Here is a 26,678-nt window from a genome sequence, read left to right as displayed (position 1 = left end):
AGGAGGGGAAGGGGCTTAACGGGTCTGGGGTCCCCGGAGGCGGCGCGGGGCGGACGGGCGGGGGTGCCGGGGAGGCGCCGCCGGCGGGGGGTGGTGCCGGTGCCGGTGCCGGTGCCGGTGCCGGTGCCGCCGGGGGGTGCGCGGCGCAGGGGCGGCGGCCGGCGGGAGCGGAGCGGGCCGGCCGGCCGGCGGCGCGGTGGAGCGGGGTGGGGAAGGGAAGGGATGGGCTGCGCCCCCAGCATCCACGTCTCGCAGAGCGGCGTGATTTACTGCCGGGACTCGGACGAGTCCAATTCCCCCCACCAGACCACCACCATCTCGCAGGGCACCGCCACCCTGCACGGCCTCTTCATCAAGACAGACGCGGCCGACTCCATCCCCTCCGTCCTCGCCTACCAGAGCCGGCAGCAGCCGCCGCCCTCCGCCGGCCCCCGCCGCAAGGAGCGCAGGGAGCCCGGCGCCTCCGCCCGGGCCAGGGCACCCCGCTGCTGCGGCATCGAGGCGGAGACCCAGACCAGCAGCGCCAGCGCCAAGGTAAACCGCGGCCGCGGCGGAGGTGGGTCCCCGGCGGGGCCGGTACGGGTCCCCGCCGGCCGCGGCGGAGGGAAGAGGGAGCCAGAGCGTCCCCCGCCTCCGCCGGGGAGGGAGGCGATGCTCGGGCAGGCGGGATGCAGCTGCGGGGAGCGGTTGCCCTGGTGCCCACTGAGTCACCGCAGCTGCGGCGGCCGGGCCGGGCTGGCACCGCTGCGGGGGGGCCGGGCCGGGGGACGCCTCGCCTGGAGCCCCCCGGGGGCCACCGCCGGGCCCCTCGGGCTCCCTCCGCCCCGCGCCCGCAGCCCCCGGGCGGGGCCGGGGTGCCCCTGGGCTCAGACCGCTCCTGGGGCTACAGCTGGCGGGGAGAGGGTCAGTTTTGGGCTTTGTGGCTGGTGGCAGGGAGTGGGCGTCTGGGAGAGGTGTTAACATGCCGGAATAAAATCCCCCCCGGCTTAATGCTCAACAGCAAAAATCCCGTACTTGCTGTTGGGTTTTCTTCATCCCTTTTTCTTCCCCCCGTATCTGGTTAAAATGAACTGTTGCTGCTAGGCGTGGATGTTGAGCTGAGAACCGAACAGCTATGATTTGCACACACGGGCAAATACGCCTCGCTGGTGCAGGGCTAGGGGATGCTGCCGGGGGGGGCGGGCAGGGGCCGTGGCTCACTCCAGATCTGACAGGCTTGGGTCCCCCTCTCAGTGGCTAAGGTAGGCACTGCTGCAACCTGCTCGTCAACATCTTCACTTAAGTTTAGTAGTTAAAAGAGATGATTGCTCGGGATTTTTTTTTTTTTTAATATCAGGGTAGATTTTTCATTAATTTCCCTGAAACTTTTCTCAGAATTAAATTTTGTTGCCCTATTCCAAAGCTTATTATCAAAATAAACGGTGTCATGATCCCAGCTGCACCTTTGGTTGCTTTTCTGTTGTACTAATAAAGCAGGATATCATGTCACAGAGTAATTATATGGGCTTAAATAGATCCTGGTATTTTGTTAGAATATAATTAAGAAATTAAAAGATTCTATAATCTTCTTCTGTAACTTAAAAAATCCGGAAATCATCTGAGGGAAAGATAAGTAAGAGAGATCACAGAAAAAAACCACCACCACAACCCATAGACAGTGTTTGTTCAAATGCTGAGAAACTTGCAGAATCGTCTGCAGTTTCATTGACTGTTTTACTTATTCAGCAGCAGAACCTGCATAATCAGTGATAGGGACAAAGTCTGAACAGGACTGGAGTAAAAAAATTGTTGTATTTCTTGGATTTTTGGATATTTTTTTACATTTCAGAGTGGAACACTTAAGAATTTTTTTTTTTTTAATGTAGAGGAGAGCAAAATAGAAATTTTTGCACAATATTTCAAGTTGAGATTTGAAAAAAAGTTTTGTTTTTTTTTAAAGTGGTAATGGCCTTTTCTGTTCTTATGAATTGTTTATTATTTGTTACTACATCATGCGCTCTTATAAACAAATATATTTGTCAACTTTCTGGTTATTAAAAGTGAACATATTTCAGATGTTTTTTAATTTTATAATTGGCACTGTAATATTATTTTGGATAGTTTCAGTTCTTTTAACGATTTTAGAGTCCCAAGCACCTAAGGGAAATTATGTTTTTTTTTATTTAACAACTGCTTCAATGATATAGTAGATATGTTTCCATTCTTGTAAGAATTAAGATCTGTAAAATATTTTATGTCATTTTTAAACTGAGTTAGAGCCTCCATTCTTGCTGCTACTCCTGGCACGATTTCCTACAGGTTAATATCATAACTGAGTATTTGACCAAAACAAGGTTGGAACATTACAGGACTATCATAAAGGCAAAATAGTACTTGATACCTGATGGGCTATAAGAAGTGGAAAAGTATAGAAATATGGTTCTCCAATAGTACATGATAACAACATTTATTACCATAGAAGTTCAAAAATGAGGAAACATATTAGCTATTTTGGTACAGAAAAAGTGTCTAGTAATACCACATGGTTTTAACTGCTGTAGTGCTTGGTTGCACATATTAGCTGTGTTGAAATCTCATCTAACTGTATTTAGGGGACAAAAAAAATACATGGGTCAAATGGCTGTTAGCACTATTATATACTAACATCATATTGCAGTTGTGTAGCTATTCAACCCACTTAAACAATGCTGCTTCGTTTGTCTTAATTTTCTGTTCTAAACTCTTCTTTAGTTGTTTACGCGATCAAGTATTGCATTATTTACATTTGACCCTATCATTATACAACGTTTTAAAACTCATCCGTACCATATTATTAAGCTGGCATTCAGCCTACACTGATTTCAACTCGATGCAATTCAAATAAAAAACAAAAACGATCCCATGTCACTTAAAATGTATGGCTTACCTAAACCTTACTTTTTAAGTCCATCTAATGTGTATTCATTGGGGTGAGGTCAGTGTTAGAAAGATAATTCTTTTTGTTTTCTTTTCTTCTCCTTTCCTTAATAAAAAGTTCTGAATTGTTCAGAGCATTCACATGTGTTGGTCGCATCCTGGTCACACTGGTGAGTAACCATTCAGCAGTTCTAGCATGTGTGCATTTCTTTGTGGATCTCAAAAGCATACAACAAATGTAGGTAACAAATACCTACAGGTTACCTGACAAAGATCTTAAGTGGACTTGTTAAGTACTATAAGATGCATCTGCACCCTAATTTGGAATATGACCACAGTTTCTGGTGCCCAGCCATACACTATGTTACTTAAGGTACTTGGGCAGAAACACTCAAGTAAAAACCAGGCATTCCTTGCCCACATTCCCTCCTTATTAAAACCAAACAGTATCATGACAGCAAACAGTATTAATATCTCAAACCCTACATCAGCTTTGTGTAAAGATACAAGGCATTTAGCTTACATCACTGAAGCATAACATTGAGCATGACATGATGCGGAGTGTAAAATGGCTGCTTGACCCATTGCTCAACTATTGCCAGTTCTGAAGTGCAACAGTACCAGCTGTTTAGCAAGAAGTAAACAGCTTCTTGAACACTTCCTTGGGGATCTGAAAAGATAATAAAAGTTTACCTTATTTATGTTTACAAATACATCTTTTAATTAAGACCAAATACAAATCTTAAGCAAAAGTGCATGCATAGATATGCTTTTCTTGAACATCTTGATACTTAAACACTAGCCAAACTTAAAGACTACAAGAACAACAAGTTTTAAGGCCCTTGTTGCTAACTTATAGCCTAGTGGGGAAAAAAAAAACCTGTTCAGTCTTCTATTGATTACGTTGTCTTATTTTTCTTCTGGAAATGACAAGAACAGAACGTGTAATGGTTTGGTTCTTCATATGTTGTGTTCTTTATGGAAGAGAAAAACCTGTTTATGTACCTCTTTCGAAAGTCAATCATACCAGGAAAAGGTTTTGACAGTTTTCAGGCTTTTCTATAGCAAAATAATTATTAGAAGTAAAGCTCAGATATAGAAGAAATACAATGGGACAGTATCGCTCACCAATGTTGGTCTGTGTTAAGTTCCTAGGTGGAAGTATTAAGGAGAAGATGCACCTTGATATGTCAAGCATCTAGCTTTACAATTTTTTTTTTAAATCTGAGGGAACAGGGAAAACGATGCAGCTGCCAAATACAAAGTGCTATGGAAAGCATTGAGAAATCCGGGTACTGAGGGTTGCATCAGGTCCACGGGTCCTGGAGAAATGCAACCCTAAGCATTGCCCTGATTTCAAAGACAGTTCTTCTCTTTAAAGCAGTATCATGTGTAAGAAGAGTCACTGTACTTCTTGCACTTCTTGTTTTCTTTGAAGTGTACTGCTGTTTAACTGGCTGCTAGTATGTTCTGTAGAATGTGGAACATACCAGATGTGGGGTAAACTTGGAAAATAAACCTCCCAGCTCTGTAACTTAGTGGGATGAAGGTCCATTTCACAACTCAATAGGACACCTGAGACATCAGAGTCCTCTTGAACATACTCTGGGGCTGCAAAGCTGGCAGAAAAAAATTTGGGCAGGCCAAAAGGTGTTGAACTATGTTACAGTGTAGAGACTTTTTAATTTAGGCTAACTGTTCTCTGAGAGGTGCTGGCCTGAATAACTCTTACCATAAAGAAAATTGCTAGTAGAGAAGTGCTTTTCTTGGACTAAGGCCAGACTTCTTAAATGAGTACACTAAAAGGACTTTTGCAAAGATTTGCTGCTCTGTATCTGACCTTTCCATTCCTCCTTCAAGTGGTGCAGGTAAACTTCAACAAGCACTGTAGTTGTGCTCTTAAGCAATGCTAGACAGGAGAAGTGTTACAGAATGGAGAAAACCATTTCTTCAGAAAATAATAAACCACTTGGCAAAGGAACAGAGCAGCCTGGTAGAATAAACTTATTTGGTACTGAGTCACACAACATTCTGGACTTCCAAAACTGTTCTGGGTGATAGGCATTTATATCATTAAATATAAAATGCATCTTTTTTTTTTTTTTCCTCCTTAGTTTTTATAGGAAAAGAGAAGTGTTGGAAGCTTGTAAGAGAACAATGAGTCTCAACCATTTCAGCATTGAGAGTCAACAGGCATCTCAGGCCTGTACCCCTCTAAGTCCTCCAGTAAAAAGTTATTTTGGAACAGTTGCTTTCAGTGCCCAAAATACCAAACAGTTTTGGGTAAACTGAGCGTTACGTTAGTAGCATCTGTTTTCTACTTTGTACCATTTGCTATGCGCAAAATGAGACTCTGAGGTTTTACCTTCTGAGGAGTTTGCTGTGGATCTTTTGACAATTTCTAATACTCTGTGGTCATGCTGAATGCAGAGCAGGGGGATTTAAAATAAAACTGACCACATGGCTGAAAGACATAATGCAAGCTGAGAAGTTGTGCCATATGCCCTGGGGAATGGTGCATGCTCTTGGGATGCAGGAGATAGGTTTGAATTCCTGCAGCTGAGAACACTTAATAATCACTAGGATGTGATACAGAAAATGGGTACATAGTTTCCCATTCCTCTCCTCCAGGTGAGGAATAATTTAGTCACCTATCATACTTTAAGTAGTGGTTTAGACAGGAGAGTAATTGAGCAGGTTTAGGTTGTGAAACTAAACATCACACCTGCTCTTTGGGTAGTCTAAGAAAGCGGCGAGGCTACCAAACATCTTTTGTAGACATTTCCTTTCAGCTGGCTTGGGTGCCCCCTCCTCAGCTTGGACATCTATCACAGTGAGATGATGAGCTTGCCCTATTTGCTGTAATGAGCATTTAAGCATCTGACTCGCAAAAATGTTTCCTGTTCCTGGTGGGGGTCCTTCACCTTCTCTGGGAGTCTGTTATTTCAGACAAGTTGCTGTACCTCTTCTACATCCATCGGTTCCTAGATCAGGTAGTTGTACCAGGCTGGATCATACAGCGTAGGCATTCCTGAAGTCATGAGTAGTGCGAGTGCATATTTTCAGTAACTTGGTAATGTTCTAGGAAGTAGTCCTGAATTTTGTCTAATGATACCTAAAGCCTGTAGAAGCTAAAAGGAGTTTCTAGATCCTAGTGATTTCTGAAGTGCCGTGTGCTCATGGGTAAGCTTGTCAGATTAACGCAGTCAGAGCTGGGGACATTCATGAGCCTTAGTCCCGTATGCAAAAAAGAAGCAGAGCTGGGGGTTTCGGTTGTTGTTTGGTTTTGGTTGGTTTGGTTTTTTTTTTTTCAAATTAAAATCTTCGTCATACAAGGCAGACATGCTATTTCTGTGACTACTGTATTCTCATTTTGGATTATCTGTATACTCCCTCAAAAGTGTTGTTCCTTGAAAATTCAGGTCCAGGAGAGTAAGATTTGGTGAAAGTGTAAGTAGTGGTGTGAAGGGGAACCAGAGATGGAAAAGAAACCATGCTTGGGGTTAAATTTTCCCCTTGTACCTTGCTGCCAGATCTCAGGGTACTTTACTTTCCATGTAGATCATTCTCTGCCTGTACTTCCTGTCTGCCTGTTGGTCATTCCCCTTATTTTTTTGAAAGATTCAAGTCTGTCTCAGTTACAGGGTTTTTCAGGGTAGCCCAAAGTGAAAGATGCATGGTGTATGTGAGATTTGTAGAATTATCTTTAATGTATGTGTAACTTTCCTAAAATTGCCTTCAGCGAAGTCTATATGTACCTGTGTCGTTGCTAGGAAATAGCATGTGAAGTGTTTCATGGTGTAGCAGAGTTTGACTCTTTTGGGGGAGTGTTGTCATGGTAACCAAACCCAGTATTTTCTGGACTTCAAAATAAGTTAATGGTAGCAGGATTATGGCTTCAGAAAATCAACAGTCACCTTTACTGATGTAAAGATAAATGTACGGAATGTTGTGGAACGCAGCATGTGTCTTTGAAGTGCATCATTTTGTAGTTGAGGGCATGAGCGTACAATCAGGACTGCCACCTGATGATCTCCTGCGTAGTACTGTCTCCCTCTGGCCCAGTTTTGTAGGTGCATTTCTAGCCCAGTAAGTCACCGGTCTTGCAGGGCAGCAACAGCTGACTGTCCCCTTGCTTCACTGAGGGCATCTTCTTTGGGGCAATTCTCACAGGCCATAAAGTACGACGGAGCTCATTCTATAGGAGCTCCCACGACTCCCCCAAAACACTGGTGCTTCTGGCTTGTGAAGCTTGAGTCACCTTTCCTTTTGTGTGAGGAAGAAGTGCTGTCCGGAGATACGTTATTGTAAGATGGCACGCTGCACAGCCTTTTGGAGGTAGAGTCTAGTGCAGGTAACTTTCTTCACTTCGGAGGACCATTAGTCCATTTGCTCATGAACTTTATTTTTCCCTTGCAGGTCAACCATTTGTGTCAACCACTGTCCCAGCATTCAGCATCCAATTATTTGTAAATATCTTTCTCACCTGTATTGTCAGCTATAAAGAACAAAATGTATTACAGACATTCTGTTCCTTTGGATTACCTCTGACTCTGTGAATAGAGAGTTACTCTGGAGAACTGGTAAAAAAATCCCTGTATATCTCTACCCACTGATATGGCCATCCAGTGCCAAGTATTTCATACCTTGAATATAGAAAGGGTAGAGCTTAGTTTTATGCTGAGAAGCCCCTCAGCTAAATGGTGCTACTTTAGAATCAGTCTCAATATTAAGCTCTTAATAAGGTGAGCTACTCACTTTGAAAATACAGAAATAATTTTTATGTAGATTTACAATTGATCTCTTGCCCTGGATTCATACTGCATCTGAAGAGGCAGCTTTCTTTCTAAAAGAATGGGAAAACTGGACCAATGTCAGTTGGTTTCATAGCATGGAAAAGCAGAGCAGGAATTACAAAGATCTGGGCTGCCTGGACTCCAGCACACAGAATTCACAGAGAATGCAGCATGTGTATAGATATTATAAAATTGTGTTTAAATAAGAAGAAATCCAATGAAACAACAGTTAGCTGAGAGAGTCTGCATTAGTAGGGTCAGTAATGTCCACTGCGAGGTAAGGCAATGAGCTGAAATGGGCATAATGGAGTTTTGAAGCAAAGTAGCTATTGGAAAACAAGCTATTCAACAGCTATTTATAAGCCTAGGGCAAACTGTGCTCAAAGCCAGTTTGCATGTAGAGCTGTAACCTGTTAGATTTAATTACAATTTATTTGTTTATATTTGAAGGGGTGGGGTCTGACTTCTTCCTCGTTTTATGCATTTTTTAATCAAAATAGTGATATACTTACCAGTGGCATGCGTTTTAGTGCTATAAACAAGTCAGCTTAATCAAATGTGGAATTGGGCATGAGGTCTCTGAAGTTAGCTTTGGAGCTGCTTCCAGCGCTCCATTTTCCCTTTGCTGCTGGATCAGCCATTTTGACACAGGGACAGCAAAAGAGGCTTTTTTCTTCCCCCATCACAGATTTGGAAGGCTGTCCGAAGGCTCTGTGAACTTGAATGTTGTCAATGATCATTGTTCTCCTGCAGTTATGTTTAATAATCATTGTGTCCATTTGCAAGATCATGGAGCAGGTCCTCCTGGAAACTATGCTAAGGCACATGGAAAATAAGGAGGTGATTGGTGACAGCCAACATGGCTTCACTAAGGGCAAATCGTGCCTGACAAATTTGGTGGCCTTCTGCAACAGGGTTACAGCATTGGTGGATAAGGGAAGAGCGCCTGATGTCATCTACCTGGACTTGTGCGAAGCATTTGACACTGTCCCGCACGACATCCTTGTCTCTAAATTGGAGAGACACGGATTCAATGAATGGACCACTCGGTGAATAAGGAACTGGCTGGATGGTCACACTCAAAGAATTGCGGTCAACGGCTCAATGTCCAAGTGGAGACCAGTGATGAGTGGTGTCCCTCAGGGGTCCGTATTGGGACTGGCACTGTTCAACATCTTTGCTGGGGACATGGACAGTGGGATTGAGGGCACCCTCAGTAAGTTTGCAGATGACACCAAGCTGTGTGGTGTGGTCAACACGCTGGAGGGAAGGGATGTCATCCAGAGGGACCTTGACAGGCTGGAGAGGTGGACTGTTGTGGTTTAACCCCAGCCAGCAACTAAGCACCACGCAGCCGCTCGCTCACTCCCCACTGGTGGGATGGGGGAGAGAATCAGAAGGGTAAAAGGGAAAAAACTCGTGGGTTGAGATAAGAACAGTTTAATATTTGAAGTAAAATGAATTAGAACAGTTAAATAGGCAAAGCAAAAACCATGCACGCAAACAAAGCAAAACAAGGAATTCATTCACTACTTCCCATTGGCAGGCAGGTGTTCAGCCATCCCTAGGAAAGCAGGGCTCCATCACGCGTAACCATTACTTGGGAAGACAAATGCCATCATGCCAAATGTCTCCCCCTTCCTTCTTCTTCCCCCAGCTTATATACTGAGCATGACGTCATATGGTATGGCATAGCCCTTTGGCCAGTCTGGGTCAGCTGTCCTGGTTGTGTCCCCTCCCAGCTTCTTGTGCACCCGGCAGAGCAGGGGAAGCTGAAAAGTCCTTGACCAGTGTGAGCGCCACTTAGCACCTATTTAGCAACAGCTTAGCACTACTTAGCAAGAACCAAAGCATCAGTGTATCATCAACATTGTTCTCAGCCTAAACCCAAAACACAGCCCCATACCGGCTACCAAGATGAAAATTAACTCTATCCCAGCTGAAACCAGGACATGGGCCCATGCAAACCTCATGAAGTTCAACAAGGCCAAATGCAAGGTCCTGCACATGAGTTGGAGCAATCCCAAACATGGATACAGGATAGGTGATGAGTGGATTGAGAGCAGCCCTGAGGAGAAGCACTTGGGTGTGTTGGTTGGTGAGAAACTCCACATGAGCCAGTAATGTGTGCTTGTGACCCACAAAGCCAACCGTATCCTGGGCTGCATCAAAAGAAGCATGGCCAGCAGGTCGAGGGAGGCGATTCTCCCCCTCCGCTCTGCTCTGGTGAGACCCCACCTGGAGTACTGTGTCCACCTCTGGAGTCCTCAGCACAGGAAAGACATGGACCTGTTGGAGCGAGTCCAGAGGAGGGACACAAAGATGATCAGTGGGCTGGAACACCTCTCCTATGAGGACAGGCTGAGAGAGTTGGGGTTGTTCAGCCTGGAGAAGAGAAGGCTCTGGGGACACCTTATAGCAGCCTTCCAGTACCTGAAGGGGGCCTAGAAGAAAGCTGGAGAGAGGCTTTTTACAAGCTCCCACAGTGACAGGACAAGGGGTAATGGCTGTAAACTGAAAGAGGGTGGATTTAGATTAGATATTAGGAAGAAATTCTTTACTGTGAGGATGGTGAGGCACTGACACAGGTTGCCCAGAGAAGCTGTGGATGCCCCCTCCCTGGAAGTGTTCAAGGCCAGGTTGGATGGGGCTTTGAGCAACCTGGTCTAGTGGAAGGTGTCTCTGCCTGTAGTGGGGGGGTTGGAACCAGATAATCTTTAAGGTCCCTTCCAACCCAAACCATTCTATGATTCTATGAAATGCAGCTTACCAAGCCATTGTGCTAGCCAGAAAACCAAGAAATCTCTCTTAGAAAAGGAGGGGGAAAATGAGGCTTTAACTTTTGTGTGTGTTCATTTCCAAAGTGAATCGAATTTCTTTGGAAACTCAGAGACCCCAGGGTAGGTGGTCACATGGTAGCTAGGGTGTTTTCTGGAGATGAGACACCCAAGTTCAGTTCTCTGTTTTGAAAGAGTCTGAAGAGGTTCTCCCATGTGAGTCCCCTCCATCCTGAACTGTTGGCTATCGTGGGTTTCTATTCCTCTTGGCTCTGAGACCGCTTCCCTGAAATCCATCCATTCCAAAGAGTCCCATCCTGATGAATTACTACTTCCTCCTGTTGCAAAGAAAGCCATTTCCTAAACAGCTGCTTAATTATATTGGGAAATTACACAAGCTTTCAGGAGAAGGTGGTGTATTCCATTTCAGAATAAAATCATCACGTGTTAAATGGTTAGGGCTGTGTTTATGTGCCAGGCAGTGTTGTGACTTGTGGAAGAGGTGAGTAACTGCCATGTTGAACACCTTGCCATGGCCTCATTTCAGGCTGCTTCCCTTTGCCTCAGATTGCAAAGTGAGGGAGGCCAGGATAGCAAGACATCTCGAAAGTTTTTATTTCTTATGTTCTTGTGGACATGGTGCGCAGGGCTGTGGACATGGTGCAATGGCGTGCAGCTGCTGGACAGCGCTCCCGTCTCCATGGAGCTCTGGATGGAAGCCACAGTGTGCTCATGGAAACCCGGGAAATCTTTGGCTATCTTTGTTCTGGAGGTTTTTGCAGGCATAAAAAAGTCAACTAGAGTACTTATGAGGGTGCAGTGGATAGTTAGAGAAGAGATGGATGAAGTGAAGATCTGAGATGAGCTAATCAGAGTGAGATATCATTGTTCAAGTGAAAAGAAAGTAATCAATCTAGCCTAAGTCAGGGTGATTGTGGAAGGAGCATCTGTTATGGGCTGGAGGAGGCCAGGACAGAGACTTAAGCCAAAGTGAGCGGGCCTGAAAAGGCATGTGGGTAGAGAGGTGTTTTGGGGAAAAAAAAGATTTGTCTTGGTGGCACAGGATACCGATGACACTTGGAAGTCTTGAGGAAATGTGATGTTTGAATCTAGTGATTTCTGTCCAGATCTTACAGCTGCACAACAAAAATGTAGCTTGCCATTCAGTGCTAAGAAATTTTGTGGATTGTAGCCATCATCTTGAACGTGCTATTTCTGGAGTTTATTTGTTGTAGTCTTAATGAGCTTCTAAAATAATTAAATCATACATTGGTTTCACTGCAACAGAAAATGCATAGATGGTGTTCTGTGTTACAAAATTGTGGTAATGTATCCTCTGCTGCCTAAAGTCATCTATTAGTCTGTGCTTTTCTGTGGTTTTATTTCCCACCTCATCACAATGGCAGAGGACTCCTTGTAATTTAATATTTGAGAGCAAGAGAGACCTGATATTTGTCTAGACAAATTGAAGACTACTAACCAGTCTGTTTGCCAGTGCAAGCTCTATACTCTTGAAAGGAAAAAAAATCTTAGGTTCATGTGTTTTTTTTCTCCTTGTCTGGAGTACTGCTCCAGACAAACCATGCTGGTTTGTTGTGCTGTCATAATAGTTGGGGGAAGAATGTTGGTAGCTAAATCAGTGCTTTTACTATAGGACAGGAATGGGAGCTTGCTGGGAGAGTCTTGCTATCCTGAAGAGACCTTTGACAAAAGGAAGAAAAGAAGCACCTCCCAAACCAAAAACCCAAAACCAAACAAAAAAGCACCAAAACAAAACAACAACAAAAAAACCCCAAAACCACCAAGCAGGGCATAACAATCAAAATTGTTGTAATATGGAGGTACTTCTGGTACAAATTTGTAAAATGACAGCATGCACTCCTATATTCCAGGCCCAAATAAGATATTGCCAGGAGAGGACTCACATAGTGTATTAGCTCTCTGGGTCTTGTGCATGGGAATGAATTTAATCTTAATGGCAGTTTTTACCTTCAAAAGTGACTGTGTATAAATGTTGTCACTTTATGTGGTGCAACAGTTGCTTTGGTGCATTCTGGCATTTTTGCTCATTTCAGTGTGACAGAGCTACCTTTTACTATGCTGGTGCTTCAGGTGGGCTTGGAGTTGGCAACAGAACTTGTTTATTTCTCACACCATCAATAGATCAAAAATCATGTGTTTGATACATGTTACTAAAGCCTCAAGCTCAGGACAAGAGTTGTGCCAGTCTTAAAAATAACCTATTTAAAATGTCACCATTTTAAGTTAGGTTCTGTGCGTTCTGGTGTTAGAGATATCAGAATTTTTCTTTCAGGTATGAAGCCAGATATTTAAGGAAGTGAAATATCATAAAATTATCAATAACACAAAAACTAGTGGAACTCATCAGTGTTACACTGAACCAGAAAGCATGAGGATATTGTATGACCACTGGTAAGATCCTGCAGTGAATTAGATCTGTATGCTATTCTTGGGAGTTTGGGCCCTCATGAATGTATGTGGAACAAAGTCTTGCATTTCAGTTCTTGGGTTTTGTCTTACTACCTACCATTTTGTCCCAACACATGCTTATAGAGTTCAGGAAGGAAAACTAGCAGTTGGTGAGAAACTCTCTTGAAAATAGTTCAAACCAACAGTTTTAGACTTTGGGTTTACATTTGTTTGTTTCTTTCCTACCCTATCAACTTGGAAGGTTTCTTTGTTGTCTGTTTGCAGATACACATTTAACTAGAACAGCCGTCACACATACAGATCTTTTTTTGGCCCTCTGGCATTTTAGTGGCTTAGGGACCATCCATACAGTTCAAAGAGTTCAGTAATGAGTCATCTTCAAAGGAGGCAATCGTTTTCATGGGTTCCACCAGATTTACACAAGAGGCTATTTTTAGATCAAGGATTTTTTTTACCCCTTAGAGCTATAAGACATCTGTGGCCTCGCCTTAGATTTGAAAAACCTGCTGTGCTCAAAGTAACTCCTTTAAGGCCATCCTTTCATGTACATTTTATTTTTCATTTGATTGCAAATAGTCTGCAGATAGCTTAAAATTGAAAATGGTTCTATACCTCTGTAACTCACATGTAAAGTCTTATCAGAGAACACTGGTTTCCTGCATGGTTAATGCAGATTGTTGCCTGTGAAAGGATAACCCTTAATTACCATGCTCATGCTTATTCTCTGGTGTCAATACATAATGCAGTTTACCTATCCAAGTCTGAGATATGTATATGTTTACAAACTGGTGTTTTATGATACGCATATGGTTTTTGGCATATAGCATGTTAAACAGCAATTGAGTAAAGAATATCTTCAACATACCCTTGTTTTATTTGAGCACTCATGTAGTATAGCTGCACAGGATCCACTGGAACAAAATGAAGGAAAATGGAGGCAACTTGTTCACAGTTGCAAGGTGTTTCAGTTTGTGTTGCTGATGTCATAAAATGGATACAAGACATATGTGATCATCTTTGAGTTTGGGATGGAGAGCTACTCCTACAAGATACCGTCATCAGAAAATTTATGAATATCTGGGTGGTAAAGAGCAGAAATAAACTTTTGCGCACTTTAGAAACTTCTAGGAGAGAGATCAGGTTAACTCTGATTGTGGACACACATTGTAAGAACATTTAACAGAGCTAGCTTTCTAACTGAGCACCAGAACTCATGTGATTATTTTTTAAGGTTCTTACCAAGAGGTACTCTGAATTTTTTGTGTATCACTTCCTATCATTGAAGGAAGAACAGCATTTTATTTCAAAATCTAATGAAAGAGCTTAAAATACAAAACAGTGTTTGATGATACAACAGTAAAAGCTTTGTACCTTTTTGCACTTCCAGCCCCAGTGCAGAAATATGCAATTCATATATGTAGTCTGGTAAAAACGGCCAAATTCAGAACTCACCACTCCATATGTTAGGATGCAAATCTTGCTCCTGGACAGACTCCACTGACATCAGCGAGATGAAGATCTGGCCTTTTTCAGAAAGGAAGATAGCACTAAGCAAAAGGCTATTCAAATTTTCTGAAAATTTACCCATGTTTTATTTTTAATTCAATAGAACTAAATGATTGGGCCCTGATATCTCCAATTCTGGTTAATGGGCTGTCAGGGACCAAAACAGCTGGCAGGATATCTCCCACACAGCCCTTAGCTATTTTAGCTGTAGCTATTAGTTGGGCTGGGCAGTGCTGCTTCTCTGAATGCTTCGTTCCTAACCCTCCCTGATAACTGCTCAACATTTCTTGATGAGTGAAGCGGGTAAGTGGCATGGCATAAGTACAGCATACCAGATTTGCATTACTTGGAGATGTCAACAGTGCTTCTTGCCACCACTCCCTTTTGTTGATCTGCCACTCTTTCTCTTACAGGATTTTTTCATTTGTTCTTTCAGCATAGGATTACTGAAGAGGATAGTCTGCCTTCTTCGGATGATTGGTGATCCTTTTGTATGTTTGTATGAATACTTGGTGTATGCTTGTCTGCAGGTTGCGTGAGCCGTCTTCTGGTATCTCCTCTCCAGTTTTGGTTGGCTTCCCCCCCCCCCCCCCCCCCCCCCCATTTGACCAGTTGCAGAGGTGTTGCCATTGCTGAGAATGGGATCAAAACAGGATACATTTAAGTGTGTGGACTTCTTTGTTCTTTTTGGTCACAGTTCACATCCTGTGTCTACCAGCTGCCAAATCTCTTCATTCATTCTTTGATGATCGGTTACGTTCTTTCTCGCTCTGGAGAGCAGTTCTATGTGTCTGTATTATCAAAACTAATGAGTACCTGACAAGAGTAGGCATATCTTCTTTTCTGCTACCAGCATGTATGACATGGACAGGAAAAAAATCATGGCACAGGTGTGTGACTTAAAACAGTACTTTAATTGCTGCCTAGCACAGGATTAAGCGTAAAACAGGAAAGATAGTCTTCTGTGCACCCTCTCTAAACTCCTTCCCAACTTTTGCTGCTTGTCTGCTCAAATTTCCTTGGCAACTGACTTGTATGCTGATGGGAAGTTAATGGGAATTGAATTTCCTGCTTATTTGGAAATGTCACTTCAACAAGAGAAATATTTCAAAGCTTAAATTCTGGAAAAATGTTTCAAGTCAATCAGAACTTACTATAGTCAATCTCAGATTCTATTTATATTTTGATAAAAATGTCCACCTGATCTATTGCTTCTTCAAAAGGCATTATTTCTAATAAATGAAAATTTTCTGGTAGCTGGGAGGATCCAGCTAGAAAATTTCTAACTGTCTGTCAATGCTAACTTCAATAACTTTGCTTTAAGCTGCAGTAGGGATGCCCAAAGACATGTTACCATAGAGATGCCCACAGTAGTTTTAAACCAACTTTAAATTACTAAAGCTTGAGGGCTAATGATTACAGCAACACCAGATGTAAAATACACACTGGGAGGCTGGATATATGCTTCAGCAGCTGGCTGCACTGACTACACCAAACTACAGCGCAATGATGTATGTTTTTCAAGTTGGAAGCATAGGACTGAGATCTCATAGCTCTTGCTGAGACACAACCAGCCTTGTACTAAGAGGCCTGACCAGGTACCTAAGCACCTCAGTTGTGCCACTATTGTAAAGAACAAGTAGGTGGCCTTGGACAACTGGATCGATCTACAAAGGCCCAGTGGCTTCACAAGTGGGATTGCAGTGCTTGCTGCGGCTCTTCCTCCTCATTTGGTAACTGACTTGATTTTTGCATCTTTGGTAGACGTTGCACTGTTAGATCGAAATTCAGGGTGAAAAATAAAATGAGTGAGAATTTACTCTTCTTACCATCAGCCATGACGTCATTTGTGTTGTTACAGATCTGGCTTTGCTGTCTGTGTTTAATGCTTGCAGATGCATTCAGTGAGTGCATACAGAAATGGAAAATTGTTCCCTTTGAAGCAAAAAATGAAGTGGAGCACTAAGGTGAAGAATTTAGCAAGCTATCTTTAAATAAATATGGTTTCTGACTTCATTTGCATCTGAGTCCAAATCAGTCAAAAGAAGCCAAGCAAGGTTTTAAATTGGACTAGTAGGCTGTTACTTGATCCGTTGTTGTTATGTTTCTTTTCATGGAGAACCTAGTCATATGAGGAAGCATATGAATGAAATGCTTACCTGTACTCCTGTCAGCAACAGAAAGGTAAAGTGAATGACAGTCAATCGTGTGTGTTCTGCTGTACATAAAAATTCATGGATGCTTCTGTACTACTTCATGCTGTACACATTTCAGTGATAAGTAATAATCTCAGGTGGAAATGTCTGCAGTTTACCTTTCAACAGCAGCACAGACAATCATTAAACCAAGCCATCTTAAATAAGATAGACGCTCTTGCAGCATTTCATTTTCTCAGAATTCGCCTTTTCACTAAAGCTCGCTTATAAATCGTGGCCAAGTAGAGTGTATTTATTCTATTTCTGTACACAGTCGCATCATTTTCACTAGTCTTCCAAGGATAATACAATAATTTGTGGTGGGTACCAGTGAAATTACTGTGTTCATAGTACAATCTAGTTACTTGAACCTGCGTAAAATTTCATTGCAACTTATAGCAAGTGTCTTATACAACAAAGAAAAACTCAAAGTAACTGGCATGCATGAGAAATGGAAGAATAGTTCTTATTTGCTGTGAACATAGGTAAGGTTGCTATTCTAACATCATATTTTCACTTTCTTAATATGATAACATGATTGATAACTACAAAATCGTAAGTTTTATTACATGTAGAAATAGGGTAAACTTTCTTCTGATCTGATATAGGCAAAGTCAGTTTGAGACTTCTGTGTCCCAAGTTCTGAGATGGCCTGGTGTCTTTAATGCTGTGGCTTTTGCCTTCCCTGAGCTGGCTGGCTGCAGAGAGAGTTCCTGCTTTGCGATGAGGATTCCTGTGCCACCACAGAGGTTCTCTCAGTGTCGTCAAGTGGGAGCAAGCTCCTAGCTGATTCCTCCTTGTTTGGAAGAATATTTCCCAGTACAGAGATGAAGATCTCACTCTGGAGAAAAATGAGAACTGTGCATAGAGTTATTTTTAGTTATCCTTTGAAAACTTGTATATCACTTGGCTGGCTCACGGTAAGTGTTTTGAGGCGATCATATTTTAAATGTGGTAAGAGTGACTGAATCATTTAAAAATATTTCTGCGTACATCATGATTGAAATTAAAATACCAGATTAAGGAATGACTTCTTTAATTTTTATTTTTAATGGCAAAGGATATTTGTTTGGGCCGTTTTCATAAAGTGAAATATAAAAATGCCAGTTAATGCAAATGTATTTCATTAGAACTTTTACGGGAAGAACTGTATCTGCAAATATGCATACCTCTCCACTGGAAGCTCCAAGAGGAACTAAAACACAAGAAAGTTCTAAAACATGAAATATTAAACATAACTCAGAACTCAGACTTTTATGGTGGATTGGCACTTTTTCAGCATTTTGTATGTATTCATTGCCCATTTTCTTAAAAATTGATGCTGAAATGGGTCAACAATGCACGCTTTTATAAACTCCCTACAGTTGTCATCACTAACAAAATGACTTCTCACCTTCTTTCTCATCTTACTGCTAACTTTTTGGGGGACTCCTTTCCTAAGGTCGCCCTAAAATCAAATTATCCTAATTTGAAACTGAGAAGCAGCATTCTCAGTTTCTGTAGTGAAAAAAAATCACTGGACAAGATGCACGTAAGTGGTGTATCAAGGCCACTTTTCTTTTAGATTACACAAGGCAAACTCCCATTTTAGAACAGATCTATCTGCAAGATAAGTTCACCATGGTGACTGTTAAAAGCCATGCATGCAAGCAAAACAGAACAACGAATTAATTCACTACTTCCCATGGGCAGGCAGGTGTTCAGCCATCTCCAGGAAAGCAGGGCTCCTTCACACCTTAACAGTTACTTGGGAAGACAAAATGGCATGACTCTGAACGTCCCTCCCTTCCTTCTTCTTCCCCCAGCTTGATATGCTGAGCATGGCATCATATGGTATGGAATAGCCCTTTGGTCAGCTGGGGTCAGCTGTTTCGGCTGTGCCCTCTCCCAGCTTCTAGTGCACCCCCAGCCTACTCGCTGGTGGGGTGGTGTGAGAAGCAGAAAAGGCCTTGACTCTGTGTAAGCACTGCTCAGCAATAATGAAAACATCTCTGTTATCATCAACACTGTTTTCATCACAAATCCAAAACATAGCCCCATACTAGCTACTATGAAGAAAATTAACTCTATCCCAGCCAAAACCAGCACAACTGCAAATTACAGAATGTGTCAGACTGTGCCTTGCTTTACAGCTATATATGTAAAAAAAGAGCTAGTGTTCCATGGAGCATATAACATGAGTTCACTGGGACACTGAAAAACTAAGTGAAAAAGAGATCTTTTGAGGATTAATAAATCAAAAATTACTTCTGTGCATTTCAGAAATCTCTAAGGCCTGTGATGGGGCATGGTTGCAGGAGGTATCATACATGCTTGCCTTGGTCTTGTATGTATTATCCAGCGTTGACCATTCTCAGAGACATGATGTTAGTTTGGTGGCTTAATCTGACCTAATGCACCTGTTGTTATGTGTTATGCAATCCTGGCCTCCACTGAAGCCTGACTTAGCAAAATATTTAAGCGCACAAGTAGAACTATCCAGCCTGACTGGAAAAACCAGAGCACTGGTTTGACTTTACATTTCCGCAGGGTAACTGTACTCAGAATAAGTCTGAAACAGCCTTGGGGTGGTTATAACCTGTGTCTGGCAGCTAAATATAGAACAGTTGGTTAGCTCCATGTCGCTACAAAGGTCTAAAAAAGAAAAGTGGTATTTCCCCAAGAAGAGCTGCATATGTGAAAATTTCTTGGTCCAATACTGTTATGTGGATCTGAAGACCTGGGGCCTAAATTCTGTAAGGAGGAGTACTAATATATTTGCAGTGCCACAACTGAAATAATCAGTGATGATCTTGGGTTACTCAGTGTGGAGGATCTGACTATCTGTACTGCATTATCATTTCATCACGAGGTTTCTGCAGATGGGACCAGTAAGCTAGTCAGACAGTTTTATCTGTGCCCAGAAATGGTCTTTTTATGTTTAATGACCGTAACAATTACAGACATTCATTACAGATGTATTTTGTTAGGAGGCCCCCCAGCCCGAAGTCTCTCATTTACTTTTGGGGAAGCATTTAAACTTTAATGGTAGCTTGCTATGTGAAGTAAAATGCAATTTCTGGAAAGGACTCTTGGGTCAGAGAGCTAGCCAGCCCTTGCAATTGTAAGAAGGCAACTTCTATAACCCCTTTAATTTCATCAAAGCCTAGAAAAAGTTTACTTCTGGTCCTGTCTGACTTTACTGATGGGAGTCCTAAGCTGTCATCTCTGCTTTTTCTGTTGTATTCAGCTAATAAAGCTTCTAATATATAGCAACATATGTAAGTACACAGTGTGGCACTTCATATTGTTTGAATTTCAACCCATTTCTACGACTCCTGCCCTCAAGGTTCTCTGCTACCCTATGTACCTTGCAGTTCTTTTATTCACCCCATTTTCTGCAGCTTTTTTAACAGCTTTGCCTATGGCATCCCAACAAATGCCTTTCAGCAGTCTTGAATAGGACAGGTTTATTAAGTTTCCTTTCTCTAGAAAATCACTTTATTATTTTGTATGTTTTTTATCAGCACTCATATCAGGGTGACCCAGTAAGTTTGGTAAAATGATACTGAATTGCATCTTCTGTTCAATATAACTCAATGTCTTTATTCTTCCATACAATTCTGGCACAGATTTTTAGCATGAGTGCCAATCACTTTCCCTGCTCTCTTGGTAGCTCATTTCACCCATCCTATGTCAATCAAATATTTCTCAACTTCTTTGAAAACTGAATGTGACTCAGCAAGAAATTTATAGAAATTACTGTTTTCTATACTGTGATATGCACTTGTGAATAAGTACAATATTAAGAGAAAATACAATGTATTTCTCTGCAGAGCCCATCCAAAGACAGTTGTAAAATAAAGAGATATATGAGAGGTACGTAACAGAGACCTCCAGCAATATATTTTTATGTCATAATCTCAGGGACTGTAGTGTTAGGTTGTGAATAATTTATGCATAAGCAGTTCTTCAGTGGAGCTGTATGCGATACTGAGTCTAATCCACTAAAATTAAGAGATCATGCCTTCTAAAAGCTTTGTTGGTGAAAATTTTGTCAGGGAATTGGAACTAAAATCTTTTACGACTTTCAGAGACAGGATTTCTAGATAAAGGTGGTTGGAAAGTGTCAGGCTTTGAACTGTCCATGTGATCTCTTGGAGAGGAGATTAATAGTCTCCTACAGTTCATGATATGTATATGGTTCCTGTTGCTTAATAGTTGCTTAATTCTGCAAAATGCTGAGCATTTAGGCCATGCTACCTTTAACTGTACAAGAAGCCCTTTTTGTCTCCAGTGATATTACTCATAAAATAAAATTAAACAGATTGCCAAACTGAGGCTGTGGTGCACAGAATTTAGCTTCTGCAATATAAGGTGCATTGAAAATAGGCAGCTGTAACTGTTCTTTGGGGAGAGAAAGTGTGGCAGTTAACACTGCATTCAGCGCCAGAACTTCTGCCTTTAACTCTTGAGTGTGGAAGTTCATACTGTGCACATGCAGAAGCCATGGGAGAATATCGGTTGCTGAGACATTTGCGAGAGACTTGTGTTTCACTATCTGTGCAGAATATAACAGTGTAATTTTTTTATCCTCTCAGTATTGTGTTGGTAGTGAGTTGCATAATACATCCTAACAATGGACGATCCTAATGGTGGACTAAAATGACTATATTCTGTTCAAACAGATGTCAGGTACATAAAAACTGGAGTAGCAGTTAAAAGCTCTCTGTAGAACATTGGCATGATTCTTGTAATGCTGGGTCTGGAAAGTGGCACTTAAATTTAAATTTGGTGGTGTTTCTCCTTGTTAAAACTGGAATAAAAAGTCCGAAGAAAGTCTTTTTCCAGAAAGCTTTTAATGATTTCCCCCACACTGTGGAAATAGTGATAAGTAATACCAAAATTATTATTGCTTATTGCATAAGTAATAATTTGCTCTGGTGCAGCAGGCCAGCTGAAGGACTATGCAATGCTTTCTTTCCATACTTTTGCAGAGCTTATTTGGATTGTAGCTGTATGCAAAAGTTAAACCCTAACATAAGATGCTGATCCTACCAGCATTGACATGAGTAGAGTAAGGGCAGTAAAATTAACATGACTGCATTCATGTTTGTAAGACTGGGTAATTAAGTTTCTAAGGTTTATCAAGGCAATTCTTACTTTTGCAAGGTATGAATACTTCAGGTACATCTGACACCGCTACTCTGTTCCTCTGGGTCAGAGCTTCCCCTTCCTCTGACTGCTTCATGTGTGCCACTATACCCACCTTGTGTAAATACTACTTCTACTCTTCCTCAGTCTTCATCTATATTTAGGTAGGGCTTATAGGATCAGTCAGCCCATGTGCCCTATTATACAAGATATTATAAAAGTGAGAGGTGATCTTTGCCTCTGAGATTTATAATCTAAGTAGATGAGACAAGCTCCATAATCCTCTAGTCTTGAATGACAAAATACAGTGGGTGAAAATTCTGGTTTTGGGTAACATCCATGTGGCTCAGTTAGATGACTCACCAGTGGGCAAGGCACTGTGCATGTCCCAGAAGGTGATGTCCAGATGTCAGTATCGGAGTCTTAGATTTACACACTACTGCTGCTGTCTGGATTCTCTGCAGTGGCTTTGTCAAAATTAAAATAGAAATTTAAACTGACTTAAATGTGATCATGAATTATTCAGTCAGCATGAGAGTCTCCAAGTTGTTTATTTTGAAGAGAATTTGGCTTTGATTTTTGTTGTCTGCACAATTTTTAGTGTGAGACATGGCACAGACTTTCATGTTGACAATTTAACAGGTGGTGTTGAGCTGAAGGCTTTGTTACTGGAGGCAGCATCACTCTTGATACTTGAGATGGTAGGGTCTGCTCTGAGAATAGTTCTTCTATCTGTGGGTTTCTGATAAAAGGGTCAACAGCAAAATAGTTAATTTTGACATATCTTTAAATGCTATTTTTGGATTTTAGAGTCAATGTTAGATAATAATGGAAAAAGTGTACATACGTACCTGTTATCCTGAAAACTCGGAAAGATTTAATTTTTGTTTTGTGGGTGGTTGTACTGTGTATTTGCAATTTGGAGTTGTTGTTGGGTTTTGTTTATGTTTTCTAATAGAGTTACTAGGTATAATTCTGAGACATATCTTGTGGATGCTAAAATGTTAAATAAAAGGCCGAACTAGTTTGTGTCAGCTGCCTGTCCCTGGACTTGAACAATCAAGACAGAAGAACTGCAAAGCAAACATTGTCTGGCAGTGTGAGGGAGTAGGAGAGAGAGAACATTATGTCTTCGAAGAAAGTGAGGAATGCCCTATTCTTTACGAGAGTTTATTTTGGTATTTTTTTAAAATGTAGATCAAAGTTCACAGCTGAGTTTTTTCTGAGTGAAAGACAATTCAGAAAAAAAAAAAACTTCAATAAGTGACTAGCGCTTATCTTTGTTCTGGGGGTTTTTTTGTTTGTTTTTCTGTGTTCCCGCAAGAGGAATATAGTGTTGGTTTTAGGCTGAGATAATATGGAGGTGCCTTACAGTAGCTGGAAGAGGAAGATATGAACAGACCTTGTTGAACCAGGAAGAAATTCTTTCCAGCTATGCCCACCTGCGATAAGAAATAAGAGGAGGTGATAGTAAGTAAAATCTCTGAGGGTGGCATCCATTATGCATCTCTGGAGAAGAAGCCTGCTAAGCACTCTGGCTTAAGGTTGATATTGATAGATAGTACTGTCTGCATTGAATAGTGTTGGAGAAATAGTAGACTAAAAATTTAGTGCACACCATGGGTCAAAAAGTTGCCTTCCTATTAACCCTTGGAGTAGAGTCCATGATACCTATGGGTGCACTTGGAAACTGGTATTTGAGGTGCTGCTTCCGACTGCTCTCAGGCTATTGAGGGGCATAATCTTAGTGGTTTCACAGGCAAGTGAGAACCTGCAAATTCAGCTCTATCTTAATTTGTTCACTTTCAATAAAACACTATATAGTTTATGTTAGATAAACGGTGGAAGCCAAAACAACTAAAATTTTCTTCTTCAGTAAGAAACCGGGTAGGTTATATACTACTGTAACAGCAGTATTAAATTATTTGAGAACACAGTGTTTCTTGTCAAAATCTCTCTGAACTAAAATTGTCCTCCAACAAGCAGCAGCCAAAGCCAGCAATATATTGAGTGAAGAGAAAGGAGACATATTGCCCTTTTCTAGTAGAAGTAGACTTGTGGAAAACTCCTGAATATTCACATATTAAAATATTTAACTTCTTCCTTTGCTAATTTCCAGGAGGAATTTAATTGTTCTTCCGGCAAACTCTTGCTGATGTTGCAGAGCCCTGGAAGTATGCCCTCCACAACCCAGGACAGAAGTGGGACTTGAAATTTGTTTTGGCAGCATCTTCCATGTGAGGTGGAGGGAACTGAACAGTCTCTAGAGCAAATGCTGGTCTGGCAGCCCCTCAGGTGTATGCAGACAACTTCCAGATGTTTTTTCTTAGGCAGTCTTTAGAAGACAAAGTTAATTTTACATTTCAAAATTATTGTTTGATTGTGGACTAACAGTATGCTTCATAAGTTATGAGTATTTACCTAGACCAAGAGCTGATGGAAGAAGATCAGGATTATTTAGCTAGCAGCGTGCTGCAAATTAATGTTCTGGCTGTTTCCATTCATACTTTGCTGATTGTATTACCTGAATCTTCCAGTATTGAAACTCACTTCATATCTTTTTGTATCAATTTTAATAGCTGTGCCCAAGAATTGATCTACTGTATCGAACCATAGGTCTGCCAGTCCATTATCTTGTCTTGGGCAAGAGCAAAGAGCCTTGTGCAACAGACAGAAAAGAGGATAGATGGAAAGGGATCTATCCCTGGGCCTCTCTTAACCTATAACTAAGGGGCTTCTGAGTTAAGGTTATGTTCTTACTGACGTGTTTCACAGCAACATAGCAGCCTATCTTTGGTAAATTTTGTTCAACTGCTTTTTGAACAACACCCCCTCCAGTGACCTGATAATTTAAGTGAAAGCATCATATTTCTTGTATTGTGAAGACTGTTGATGAGTCATTCTTCATTCAGCTCTACACCATTCATAATTTCATGGATGCCTATTCTGTTCTTTATTTACCTCTCCTCCTGGCAGAAGCAGCCTAGTCTTTTTAGTTCTCCAAAGATGTCTTGGAATAGCTATGATTATTCTTGTTGCTTTCTGTTTAATTTATCTAGTTTTGGTTAACTTGTCTCAAGAAAAACAGAAGATGATAAACGGCATTGAAAGTGTGGGTTCATCATAAATTTACATGGCAGCATAAAGTTGTTTTGTTCCTATCTTCACATTGGTTGCTTTTCTGACTAGCTGGACATACAAAGATGAAAATAAGATTCATTTTTAAATCTTTAAATTTTTAAATCTTTCTGTGTCTATAGTTTTCGATTTTCCTCCTCCCTAAATACCAGTGTGTGTATTTCTGAAACAGTTCAGGCTTAGTTGCTGTGTTTTTCCCTAAGAATGAAGTAAGGAGATTTGACTGGATTCTCCAGTAATGTGTGTGACTCATGCTCTTACAAAGTTGAGAACGGACAGTAATGGCAAATGGATTTACAGAAAGATGTCTAACCATGCAGAGATCCACAAGTCTTGGGCAGATTCTGCTTACTTTATCAGATGTTTGGAAAGTTTATTTTCCCCATGCCTCTTCACACTGCAAGGACATTAACATAACTTACCTGCCATGCGTATTTAGTGAAGTGAAATGTGTGTGCTAACAAAATAAATAGACTTTAAGAGAAACTTCCTGTTGACAAAGTCAATATTCAAAATAAACCCAATGTCATTGGGGATTGCATTCTGTAATTGGTTTTCTTTCCACAAGTCTAAAAATGTTGCTGTTTGTGGCACGAGTCTGTCTTTTTATTATCCGTGTGCTTCTGGATTAAAATGTGGAAGTGTAGTTTTCTTAAAGAAGCCATCATTTTTTAACTTGCCACAATAGTTATAATGAGAGTTACTGAAGTTTCATATCTCTGGAGGAGTCCACAGGGTCTGTTCAATGTTCACTTTTAAAAGTATTTCAAAGTGAAATTTGGTTGCATGTTTTCCAAAAAAGTGTGCCAATTTGGTCTGAATTTACTCAATATTACAGGTAGGGGGAAAGGAGTGAAACAAAACAGGGCTACGTTATGATAGCAGATATTTTTCTTCCCCAGTAGTTCAGAAGTTAAAGCACTTGGTCAGTCTATGGATTTTAATTCCTTTCTTGTCAGTGCAGGCTTGGAGGTGATTGCCTGAGCAGCAGCCATGCTGAAAAGGCATAGGCAAAGGCATGGTTAACCTGATCTGGCATTGCGATAGCACCACTTGGAGGGACTAGATGACCTTCAGGAGTCCCTTCAGGCCAGCACTTTTGTGATTCTTTACTCACTGGTGTTTAACTGAGCATCTCTAGACATTAGTCAGGCTCTTTTCTTCCTATTCAAGTTCTGAGTACCTGGCAGAAGGGGAGGAAGTTTCCTACTGCCGTAGACCTTGAGGCACTGTAGACAGTGGAGAAAGGTATGCTCTTAATTTATGTGTCCTACTTCTTTGTGAGCAGGAGTACCTAGTCAAAATACCCAGTCAAAATACTACTGGAAATCAATGCATTAGATTTTTGCCATGACTTAAGCCCCTAATTAGAAAAAAATGCTGCAGGGTGTTTTTTGCTTTTTGGATGTTTGGTGTTTTTTTTTTCCTTTTTGAACGAATTAACAGCATCTGTGCATAAGAAGCTGTTATCTTCAAAAGATACCTTGTCACAGCCGATTTGGTTTCTCAAATTCTGTATTCCTATGGTATAGAAATGCAGCCAATACTAAGCAAACGTACCTCTAAACTTCCACATAAACACAAGAATACGGAACCTTGCAATACCTAGGAGTAGCTTAATGTAAAGAATAAATGCTTAGCTTTCTCATCAAAAGGTAGGAGATAAACCAACTATGCTGTATTTTTCTTGTTTCTGTAGCCTTGCATGTAAAACATTAACCAGAAAACCCATTAAGGAATATGATTTTTTCCTTAAAATCAATACTAAATTTAGAGTGAGAAGGGCA

General features: G+C 41.3%; 1 protein-coding gene across 1 annotated transcript in view; it reads left to right on the top strand.

Moving 5' to 3' along the window:
- Window positions 1-222: 222 nt before the first annotated feature.
- The window catches only part of PDE8B (phosphodiesterase 8B), a gene marked incomplete at both ends in the record, with an annotated part of 77,777 nt that continues 51,321 nt past the window's right edge, over window positions 223-26,678 (top strand). The window contains one exon of the mRNA XM_082337411.1: window positions 223-534. Within this exon, the coding sequence (XP_082193537.1) occupies window positions 223-534 (312 nt within the window). The remainder of the gene's footprint in view (window positions 535-26,678) is intronic.

Source organism: Platalea leucorodia (assembly GCF_965183815.1).
Source record: "Platalea leucorodia genome assembly, chromosome: Z".
In the NCBI taxonomy this organism is placed as follows: domain Eukaryota; kingdom Metazoa; phylum Chordata; class Aves; order Pelecaniformes; family Threskiornithidae; genus Platalea; species Platalea leucorodia.
Note: the sequence above shows the minus strand (reverse complement) of the source record. Positions and strands in the feature narration are given on the sequence as shown.